The 12354-nt window shown below is 39.7% G+C and overlaps 1 protein-coding gene across 1 annotated transcript; it reads right to left on the minus strand.

Annotated features, from left to right (window-relative positions):
• Positions 1 to 3357: 3357 nt before the first annotated feature.
• LOC140244336 (uncharacterized) lies at positions 3358 to 11372 on the minus strand. Its single transcript, XM_072323978.1, has 2 exons — positions 11272 to 11372; positions 3358 to 5100 (listed from the first exon to the last, which is right to left on the minus strand). The coding sequence occupies exon 2, from the start codon at positions 5089 to 5091 to the stop codon at positions 3358 to 3360; it is 1734 nt and encodes a 577-aa protein (XP_072180079.1). The 5' UTR covers positions 5092 to 5100; positions 11272 to 11372.
• Between the last annotated feature and the right edge of the window lie 982 nt (positions 11373 to 12354).

Here is a 12354-nt window from a genome sequence, read left to right on the forward strand (position 1 = left end):
ACTAAAAAAAAATGTGGGTATGTAGATTGTGTGTGTGCGTGTGTGTGTTTTCTCTTCTTAATACAGTACAGTAAGATGTTTGGAGATCAGAGCGAGACCCGTGAGAAATGCGTGGAATGCGGTAGTCTCAAGGACTACGCAAGTCTTGGCGTCCGTGCTCGCTCACGGTATTTTCGTGTTGATGATAAGGAAAGATTACGTTTTTCTACTATCATGTTATATACAGTATGTGTTTACATGTATACATAACTTACACACTGTATACATATTATCTGCGTTACCTTTAGTGTCAAAATACAATGAATAATGACTAAAAAGCGGTAACAATGATTCTATTATAGTAATTATAATGATTACCATCTGTACTTTCATCGCATTTCTTGTAAATGGAATTGATTTAAGAGTTCTGTACAATTACTTGTTATGGGCACTTCTGCTATGAAACAATATGGGACAGTTTTGACTAACAGCTACAATTTACAATTTACGATAACAATGTCAAGACCAGCTTGGTCAAAACGATAGAACGACCTCTTGAATAAATATTGTGTATTCAACACTATTACAAAATTGATCCAGACATTTTATGGCAACTTTTATGAAGGATCGAAGAGCCTGAATGGTTGAATAACTACCTCCGGTAGAACAATAACTACAGAAACACTTTATTTTGTGTAACTTTGTCTCGGAGCATTTTGTTAGTTTGCTTATAGCTTGAATAATTTCTACTATCAATGTACGTAATCTTACTATTATACGTGCAACAGTTTGGTCTAGTCGTAAAGATGGTAAGGAACACACAAAACTTGTCGCAAGAATAAACACATTCTTATAGAATGCACACAGTAACACACGAACACGCATACACATCCTTTCATACCACACAAAATACTGTATGCACTACAGGATTGCAATATACATGTAGCACACAAAAATTCAGCGTACTTATGCTTATTGTTCAAACACACGGGCATAAATCCACACATGTAGGCAATAATCTCTTAACGTGTTTTGTTATGATAATATATACACTACTGTACTCATTTCAGCATTACTTCCAGTACACACATTTCTTTTCTTTAACTCTGGCACATGTATTTGACAGTGGTGTCGTTTTCATATCACTTGAACCATTTCCTCATTTCGACGAGGTCATGAAATAATGATCTTTTGCGTGTTTTTGGCTTATGTCTGTCAATTTTATTTTACGTTTCTTCTACATTCAATCAGTCCTTTACTGATTGAGTAAGCCAAATGACAATCAATTGTATACGAGTTTGCATGCGACTCAGCAATATTGAATAGCAGACCATTTGCAATGCTCTGCCACGCAGTCTGCGTGCCAAAGTCAGATTTTGGACTTAAACTTGTTTTACCATCCGCCCAATGTTTCTTGATGGTTTTACCCTATTTCGATGATGCTGAATCCGAATCTCAGTGAAGTAACTGTTGCATCCTTGAGGGTTTTGAGATATTTAAGATAGTCGCCAAAAATTTAAGTTCCCGAACATTGCCTTTCAAATGGTGAAAAATGAAAAGATTAGATAGTTTAACCCTATTTCGAGGTTGCTGAATCCGAATCTGGCTGATGAAAATCTTGCATCCGTGAGGGTCTTGAGATATCCAAAACAGCCGCTAAAAACTTAAATTCCAATATATATTTTCCTTATAAAAATGGTGAAAACTGAAAATCAATAGATGATTTTAACCAATTTCGAGGGTGCTGAATCCGAATCTAGTTGATGCAACCCCTGCATCCTTCATGTCCTTGAGGGTTTTGAGATATTCAAGATGGCCAAAGTATTCATACTCCAGGGGGCATATGTTCCCCACTCCTCCTCTGGTATTTGTCCCCCCCCCCCCTTTTTTTTTTCTTTGTAAGCACATAAAGCTGGTTTGTGAGCTGAACATTTGACTTTTTATACGTGCCTATTCGTGATATAGTTTTGGTTGAGATGGGGCTTCCGGTTTCAAACTTTTTTGCGAGATAATGAGAAATCTCTTATAGAATATGAAAAAGCGTACAAAATGGTTTTTAATTATCTCGCAAAAAGTTAAAAGCTGCATCCCCTTCTCAACCAAAACTATACATCCCTTTAAAGGTACTAGCCCACATTTGCAAACCCACGAAAATCAAAACTGCATAAAACAGGTCCAATATGACTTCAAGTACAAGTCATAACAGTAACATACCTCACCTGTCGCTCTTTGTCTATACCATTCGATAAAAGAGAGAAAATCATCGTTTTAAAATCAATTTTCAAACCGGGTCAACCCAAAATCGAATTACGAGCGCGGGCTATAGCTACGTACATTGTACATGTAACACGTACGTGGACCGGAGCTAGCGAGCGCTATACGCATGCATACGGATTACGGTGCATTTTCATTCATGTTTATGAAAGTAATGGACTAATTGGAACGAAATTTTGCACAGGTGTTATTGCAATCATACCCAAACCCCATGCTAACTATGAGACCAATTGCTGCAGGTTTACAAAAGTGGGCTAATACCTTTAAAGAGAGACTCAACATTCAAGCTACCTTTATGATATTAAAAAAAAAATGTGTTTATATACCCAGCAGCGATATTGGTAGTACTTGCATAAGAATGTACTGCGAGGCAACCCGGTTCATCTCTTTAAAATTTTCTTTTGATTTGTAGGAACCATAGAAACATGACCATCTCAAAACGTCATTTTGCTTTGTCATTGCAAGAGATCTAAAAAAAAAAAAAATCATTGAGTTAAATATAATATACTATGTTTTCTGTATTCAATGTAAGAAACAAATAATAATCAGTGAACGCTAGTTGTCAAATAGATGGAAGTCCTGTAAGGAGTTGGCATTACCTCATCCAAATAATGATGACAGTATTTTTGAAACCATGAGAAATTCTAAAACTCTTTTTTTTTTTCATTTGCCGATTGAGTTAAACATTCACCGTAATGCTCATTTCATCTGACTGTATTTTCTCAGTATCAACTTGATAATGGAATATCTGTTTACGACCTTTATTCTGAACATGAGAATATATCAACGAGTGTGATGCACATACATATGAAAGAGGTAGTTATAGTATCATTCTTAATAAAGTAACTGAAACTGAGTAAGAAAAATCTGTAAGCAGCGCAAGTCCGACAATTTAGTTACAAATATTTCGTAGCTTTATCATCATCATCATCTCGACAACGTTTGAGCACATAGCAACAGGACCATGCATAGGCGAAATATTCCTCTTTGTGTTCAAGAGGGTCTGTAGTCTGCTGTCGAGAACGTAGATCAATACTCCGTTTAGAGTTTATCTCCCATAATGTTTTTTTTTTTTTTTTGTTATACCAATATGGCGTCCCAACATCATAACCAAGGCGTCCAGTTTTGTAAGTCACCTGACCTGGCAAAACCTTTCCAGTACATGCCTTTCCGACAACTGTTGTAAAATCTTTCTTTTGACATGGTCTTCTTCTCCGGCGGGTTTACGTGAATCAACTGTTTAGTCATTCCACATAGGGAATCTACCCTGAATCCTGGCCCAGAAATATCGATGGAGCCTGTAGTCCGCCACGTATGGAATTTATTGTATTCGATGTCAGAGGCACTCAGTTGGCGTAGGTGTTTGGCGAGCTCCAGGGGCGATGAGAAATCACTGATATGGATAAAGGAGCCGGGAGGAGCGAGCTTACTGTAGGTGTGTTTTCTGCCACCGTATACCACGGGCACAGCCCCAGACCCCAATCCCCGCTCCCAGAAGCTGAGGGTGATGTATTCGTCGCAGGCCGCTTCTTCCAGGGCGAGGTAGAACCGATACTGCTTTAGCTCCTCCATACAGTGCGTCGACGCGCACGTCCGGTTTCCGCACTTTCCATACATGTCGACTGGAATGTGCCGACTTAATTCGAGAACGTATTCCCATCGTGGCCAGAAGGTCTCGTCGCAATTATCCTCAACCCACGCCACCATTTTCGTTTTTCCCTCAGCCCAATTACGTGCCTTCTCCGCACCCACGTCGCGTAGGAATCTTCCATGGGGAATAGGCACATCAGAGCGCGAGTGGTAGGTCATGGTGTAGTGATACTGAAAGTTTGCCATGTAAGGGTCGAAGTGGTTGATCATCGGTGAGTTGTCCAGCGAGAAGAGGTAGATATTGGTGACCATGTCAGGACCTAACTTTTCTATCTCGCGCATGAAGCGTTTGGTCCTGTTTTGGGATAACCGGGAGGCTGCACCGACCAGTAGCGTCGAGCCACGAACTATTCCCTTCGGTGAGCCTCCTACGCGCACCATGAGATCACAAACCTCGTCGGGACACTTCAGGAGGTAGTACCCGACGCCGACCTGGACGAAGGAATTCGTCAACTCCATCCATCGCGGGTCTACCAGGAGTGCTTTGGGTCCTGGACTGAAGATGGTGATGCGATTGAAGCAGCCCATGGTTTGCCACGTGTCCCGTCCGATTTTGACGATGTTTTTGGACACGTTGACAAACGGGTAGCGCCCGAGAGCTGGTACGCCGCGCCCAGCTGGGAGGGGTGGAGCTGCACGTGGTTCGCGTTCTTCATGCCATTCTGTCATATTTGGACTGAATTCTGCTGCACGAACAACGGTCCTACCGGATATTTTGGCTGATGGAGCTTTCGGAGATTCACGCTCACGTCTTTGCACCTGTCCTATGGAGTCGGGGGCTCTAGTCTCTGGGAAAAGTTCCTGCGATCCCAGCTCTTGTTGACTTGTCGAATCCTTGACGATTTCCTCTGGCCGTGATGGGAACTTTCCCCGATCGGGACTAAAACGGAGCGGTTCTTCTGCCCTGTCGGCTACCTCGGCGCCGTGCGGTTCTCCGGTGGGCATCGCAACATTGAGCCGCTTCCTTCGCAATTCTCGCTCATCGGGACTGCCGCTCTTGATGACATCCAGTGTCTGCGGTAACTGACATTCCAGCGTCTTCTCTTTCATTTCCGCGAGGATTTTCGGGTCTGAGATCCAGCAGCCGTTGTGAAGAGCCAGAAAGGAGTGCGTGAGAAGCCAGACGGAGAGGCAGAAGAGAAACAGGGTGAGAACATGGCGGGAGATCGCTCTACTCGCGACCTTCATGGCAGCCACCTGCAAGGACATAAGGAAGATGAGATCGAGGGATGACGTCAGATATCGCTTCCATAGTATAATGTCAAACACCGTAAATGCAGTGGTGAATAAAGATACAATGATTATGCACATTATACGAAATGATGAAAAAAAAAAACCTATTGGCTTGCATGTTTTAGATGGACTTACATTGTCTATTCTAATGTTTTCTCATCTCTATTCCAATCATTTCGCTGTGTGCGTTGCTGTCACCGTATGAAAATAATGATGATGATGATGATGATGATAACAATAATAATAATAATAATGCCTTCGTTATCCAGGGTAGCCTCTTCAGTGCTGCCACTGCTCTAGCAGAGCACCTTGCCATGCCATTATTACCATATAGCGTTGCCAGGTACACATTTACACACCTGGGTCGAGAGGGATATTGTGGGTAAAAAAAAACATCTTGTCCATGGACGTGAGCACTGCTGAAATCGAAATCGGGTTCTCCGATCTGGAGTCGGAAGTCTACTAAATAATCCACTATGCCACAGCCCCCACCCCCATAAGAGTCTATCTGGACTTCTATCCTTTGTAATTTTCATGATATTATAAACTCATTAGATATTTAAGTGAACTATCAAAGATTTAAGAACTGAGAGGACAGGGTTACTCGGTATTTGGAAATTTGATCACCTAGTATAAGGTTATATACGAAATGAATTTTGAAAAGAATATAACCAAATTGTTTTGAATGAACTGAATTTGAATGAGTTATATTGCATACGTCAACATGACAGACCGTCAGTATCATGAAAGCGGTTTTTATAACCATTTCAATCATTTATTTCATTCAACTTTCCCAAAGAAACGTAACCACAAAATGGCTAGTATGACTAGTTCTGCAGTCGTCCAGAAATATAATGTAGAACTCATTCATATTCTGGCGACACGACATTTTTGCTCCTGCGACAGTTGCTCCGGTCTTATTTTCTCCAAGGACTTAGGGTTAGGGTTGTGGTAAAGTTTTAGGCTTAGTTTGATGTGAGGACGAGGATTAGGGTTAGGGTTATGTTTGTGGGTAGAATCTATGTTTTGCTTGGCGTGCGTCATGGAACTCATATCCTAAGTGTAGGCCTATGTGCTTACGTTGTCACCAATATGCATGATAGTATTCAATTTCCGTGTGTGTAGAATATATGTCGAAGACAACTTGCAGTACCTTACAGTTGTGCCGAGAAGAGATCGAGTTTGTTAATCTACTAGAATCTCTTGAGAGGCATTTTGGACAAACACCTGTTTTTACTTTGTCCTTAACCTCCGTTCACAGTAACAACCAAACCCCGCAGTCATTCAGAGAAACAAAAAGCTCTTCATTGTTTAGGAAGTGGGTTCGCAAACTTTGCCCTGCTGCGAATATGTCAGAGTTGTTTGCCTACGCATTTGATCTCTTCTGGAGAGGAAAATGTCAAGTAGAGAACCATAACCTGAGAAGCAGGAACTTAATAATGACTGACATTTCTGTCTTTGTCAGACGAAGGACCACATTCAAATAAAACAAGAACACTGACGCGTTGAACAAATACGTTTCAAAGGGGCCCACGTTTAGATGATCTCAGGATCTTAATCTATTCTGAAGGAAGGGAAAATTGTACATAAGTATCTTTGCTACGTATTATATTAGTCATACCAAATGCAGATCACTGTAGGCGCGTGGCATGGCTATACAAGGTGACTGGTTCTGATGTTTTCCCCCCTCGTATTAATTCCCCTTAAAATTCGATAAAATTCGCAGCGTTTTATAATGAAATTATTCATGCTTTCGTCTCAAGGGTTAGTCGTGCAGTAAATATGACCTCGCATCTTCCTCAACACCAACAAAGAGACCTATTATTCTTCGAGGTCAGATTACTTAGGATTTTAAAGAAAAGGTTGAAAAAAAAAACTATTGTCAGATTGACAAACGAACAAACACCGGTTTACAAAAAGAAAAGTAGAGAAAAAGCAGGTAACATAGAGAGAATGTTTCTCATTTCGGTTTTTACGTCCTTTGACAGTGCTGTTTGGTACTCTGATTCCACTAACGTATGATATCAAGACAAGTGCTACAAAAATCAAAAAGCCACTTTGCTTTGATAGGCCGTACTAGACATGTAAGGTTGACACAATTCGTGTATAAAACATGATTTAACCCCTTATTCCCTAGAAAAGGGTTACCTTCCAATTCCTTTCCATCCTGAATACAAAACTAAAGGCTGCTTTCAATACCCATACTGTATAGAGCATTGTGTTTATCACAGTTGCTCCAAGGAGGTATCACATCCTTGGTTGATTCGTACATATAGCATAAGTAGGTCTACTTACACATCACTAGAAAAAGAATGAAAGTAGAAGATATCTGATAGCAGGCGAACTTTTACAATTCTCTACCGCCCAATCCGCGTATGTCCTCTCAGCTTCCTGATCTGCTCTCTTCAAGTTTCGCCACTTGTTGAATTTTGGGTAATCTTTTAAACTAAACATGATTCTCCACACTGCGAACGCAGTCCAACAATTTTACTTCCCATTCAAGAGCGACGACCGACAGACTCGGCTCCTTTCTGTGTCAACATAACTTACATAACGACTATTCTAAACTGATGCTAATGACAAAATAACAAAGGCTTGAAGAAGCCTCGCTACTCTCTGAACGCCCTCACTCAAACACTCACCTTATACGTACACACTAACGAACTCTTTCATTCTCAACCCTCGTGAACAATTCATACCATTACACTCATTGTAGCATGGACTTTGTTACGCTCTGAGCATCTTTGCCATGCAGGGGCAATGAAGAATGGATGTTTGTCCTTTGTGAAAGAAATGTGAAAGAAATGTGAGAGAAATGTGAGAGAAATATGAAAGAAATGTCTTCCTTTAGGAGGGCTTGACAAAGCTTGATTTGTAAGAGCTGGCGAATTCACCTAAAACGCCCTCTAACTTAACGGATGAATGTTTCCCCGATCAGTAGACCGAGGGAGAGTAAAACCATATTATATATAGTAACAAGTTTCTATCATCGCACACACACCCTATACATATATGCATAATAACACACATACATACAAGCATACATGCACACATACGTACATACATACATACATATACATGCATACACTGACACATACACACACACACACACACACAAGGAGATGAAGTGGCCATGTGTTGATGTAAGATTCCATTCATTGTTTTTCTAGATTTACCAAAAGAGCAGAGTCGCTGTAGCGTTACTAGCTATATATTTTGGTTCTGGTACCGAAAATTCCGCGGTGTATTGTAGTGGCCGTAAGTTCCTAAATTTAGATTACTCTAGAGCTCCCCCTATACGTCTACTAGCATTGTTGAGACAACTACTATGGAATCTTGCAATCTCATGCTTAAGGCTTCTTTTATGTTATCTCCCAAAAGCTCGCCAGACCTTGCATGCATAATTGAGTAGAGCACACACGACTGCCAGTATATTCCCAACGATGTTTTATTATGTTTGGCTCAACGTGCATCTTTCGAGTTTTAATTCATAACATCACATTCTAATAACATTTCTAGATTCATCTAAAATGGATTCACTTTCAATTTGAGTTCTCGGTCACGTGGTTTCGACAGTATTGGTATGTTATACTCAGTTATTGTGAACTTAAAGGACAAGTTCACCTTCATAGACATGTGGATTGGGTGAAGGCAACAATATTAGTAGATCACATCAGTAAAAGTTTGGGGAAAATCGGACAATCCTTTCAAAAGTTATGAATTTTTTAAGTATCTACGCAGTCACTGCTGGATAAGAAGACTACCACAGTGTATGATGTCACATGCGTACAACGATATAAGGAAAATAAAAAGAGAATTTCACAAAACTTCACTTTGTGAATAAAGTGCACATTTCTTCGACTTGTTGCTGACGTATGTTAAGGGTAATATTATTCCCCTTGCCTTCTAAAAGAGAGAAGTCGAGTGTTGAATATATTGAATGTTGAATTTTCTTTATACTTTCTTTATGTCGTTGTACACTTGTGACATCACAAGCTATAGTAGTCTTCTCATCCAGTCGTGACTGAGCAAAAACTTCAAAAATTCATAACTTTCGAACGGATTATCCGATTTTCCCCCAAACTCTCACCGATGTGTTCTACTAATATTGCTGCATTCACAAAACCCACATGTCTATGAAGCTGAACTTGTCCTTTAAAGAGAAGGAGATGATGATGATGAATATGATAATGATGGTGATGGTGATGATGATAGTGATGATGGTGATGATGAAGAAAGATCTCGTCTGATTCGGTGACCGTAAACTTACAATAAAGATGTACCCCGATGGGTTGAGGTGTCGCTCTACGCCATCAATTCCCTTCCGTAAACATAGTAAACACGATGCAAGGAAAGAGGGAATCTCTAAAAGAGGATACAACTTTTGTTCTTAGTAGGTCTCCAGGAATTTGTAGGGAAAATACAACAACCCCAAAATACCCCGGCTGAAATGCGAACCTGTTTGGTATATGTATGATTATTTGGGGTATTTGTGTTACAAATCGTATATCCGTTGAACATTTCCTAATCATTGACTTCCCATTTATGCAATATTATTTCAGACAAAACGTCTTTTTGTAGAGATTTGCGATTAACTGGCAAAAGCAATGAAGAGCTCAATGCGTTACGATGGCAACGTTTTTGATGCGGACGGCCGATTGGCAACAATAATTGTGTTAGACTTCAAAATACAGTAAAGAACTTAAGGACTCTTAGCGAGGAATTTGATCCTTGAATAGTCAGTATTAATATGTTTGAAATTATTGTAGAATATTGAAATTGTATAATAGACATATACTATAATTTTCACACAATATGCAATTACACCATCGTGTTGTGCTACATATCTCCTAAATTTTACATGACATGTTAATGGAACATGAACAGTACTAACAGTGGTCTCATTATAGCATTCGATAGATACGCGAAATTGTGAGCGAGCGACTGTTTTATGTTCTTTGGGCAGTGTGAAATAATATTTGTGTATGGTGTATACACTACAAGGAAGCTAAAATCCTACGCAAGTTTCAAATTGCCTGCCTCTGATTTGATGTTATCTGGTGGCCATATATTGTTTGGTTTTCAATTTGTTGTATTGGAAAATGGTAATCCTCTCACTCCTAACTTATCTAGTCTCTTATAAGAAACCGGGTTCGGTGCTGTTCCTTTTAATCATAGTTCCTATACTATTCATTCTTCATAATGTTTCATAATGATACTATGCAAGGTAGATTAAAAAGATTCATTTTCATTTTGACCCCGTTGATGTTCATGTTGATGTTTCTGTTGCAAAATTTTCAACACCCTCTGAGCCTCAAAATTTATAACTGATTCATAAACTGAAACTATGTTTTAGAATGTCTAAGTTGTTTTTTTTTTCAAATTTGACCAATTTTTGTAAGCTTCGTTTGGATTTTATGGAATTGTACTGAATTCGATACTTTCTGTTCAGTCTTTTTTTTTTCAGATTTTATAAGACATACAGTGAAGTTCAAAGGTGCCAGTTTTATTATGAAAATATGATATTTTTCCTCTAAAATCCATAGGAACTGATGGGTTTAATAGTACATAATACGAATGACTCATTTAGACAGTATAGGCTAGTTATACTATAGGTAGGCCTACTAAGGCTTACGTAGTACCTCCTTGGTTATACTATAGGTTGCAATCATTCACAACCACTTAGTTGATAATTAATTGACACTCTATTTGGAATAAACAAAATGGGATAAATCCAATACGTTTGATACAAACAACTTTCTCTAGATCGTAAACGAGTTTATTCACGATAAAAATGGCATTATTATCGGCAATGTTAAATGCATATCACTTCCTACACATTTCCCCATTTTCATTATACATTCCTACCTTTATCAATCATAGCAGAAATAGTAATAGAAGAAGCAGCGTAAACATTCCAACACGTTTGAAGGCTAAACACTAAATACGATGAAATGTATCATTAAAGTGAACGTACACGGTATCATTATACATGTTGGCAAACTTTGGTACACCTCAGTCTCCACTGTTAAAAGGTTGCAGAAACAGTTAACTTATTAAAAACGGCCGAGGATCCCCCCCCCCCCCGAAAAAAAAATGCATGCTGCAGAGGTAAATTGCAAAGGTATACATTACCGTATTTACAGCTTCTCAGGTAGCAAGTCGTGAGTGAAAGTATCGGTGTACTGGGTTGACGGGCGGCGCCGTGATTTTAGGCTGGCACAACCCCCTGCGTTGGGTCGCGTCTGCGGCGGTTCCGCATATAACGTGTAAAATGGTCATAAACTCGTGGCTTATGTACGTGTAGACGGTGGTCCAGCGTATCTCTCTGTGTGTACGCACGGCGCTTCTGCGACTGACTATTGGTAACTTCTCTTCGTTCTGAGGGGCCGGTTTCCTATGGCTTGTCAAGAAATTTGCGGGTTTATTGGCCTTCATGGCTACGTGCCCACATTGAGTCCTTGCCGGGGGCGCGAGTGAGTAAAGCGTTGTCTGAAGCTCATAACGTGTTCCTTGTCCGGAGTAACTTGAAGAGGTTTATATTTCTGCCCCATACATGGATGGATTTTGCGACCTGAAAGCAGAGACAAGAGTGTTGCGGAGGAAGGGCAAACAAGAAGAGTGTTTACCCTGCACACACATGGTCTTCACTGGTTCCAGTGTTTCATATACAGCTCAGATACCTCCTGAAGATTCCACAGCATAATGGGTGAAAATAAGCACACACTCCCTCATTTACTAGTTGAGTATCAGCTAGGGAAAGTAATCAGCAAAGCGCGTTCATTCGTTCGTTCGTTTGTTTGTTCGTTTGTTTGCTTTGCTCCTTTCTCCCCGATGTGTATTGACAAGTGACAGAGATATGTAGTTTTTTTTTTTTTTTCTGGATAGTTTGCATGAAATTAATTTAGTACCGGTATTCGACTTCCTACCACTCTCAGAAAATTTCCATTAACTTCAGGATGAAAATTGAGAGAAAATTAGATATTTACCTAAAAATCTTCCAAAATTTAGATTTTGCCTCCAAAGAAATCTAGACAAGTAAATGCATGTGTACCAATCCGGTGATACTGAAGAAAAAAAAGTTTGGTGCAAATGAAAGGTGTGAAATGACGACATAAGTTGTATCCTATAGTGAAATATTCCACACCACGTTCACATTGGTTGGATTCATACCGATGAAATAGGTAAATAATGGAAGTTTATAGTTTAAAGCTTCAT

The sequence above is a fragment of the Diadema setosum genome, chromosome 21 (assembly GCF_964275005.1).
Source record: "Diadema setosum chromosome 21, eeDiaSeto1, whole genome shotgun sequence".
Lineage (NCBI taxonomy): Eukaryota > Metazoa > Echinodermata > Echinoidea > Diadematoida > Diadematidae > Diadema > Diadema setosum.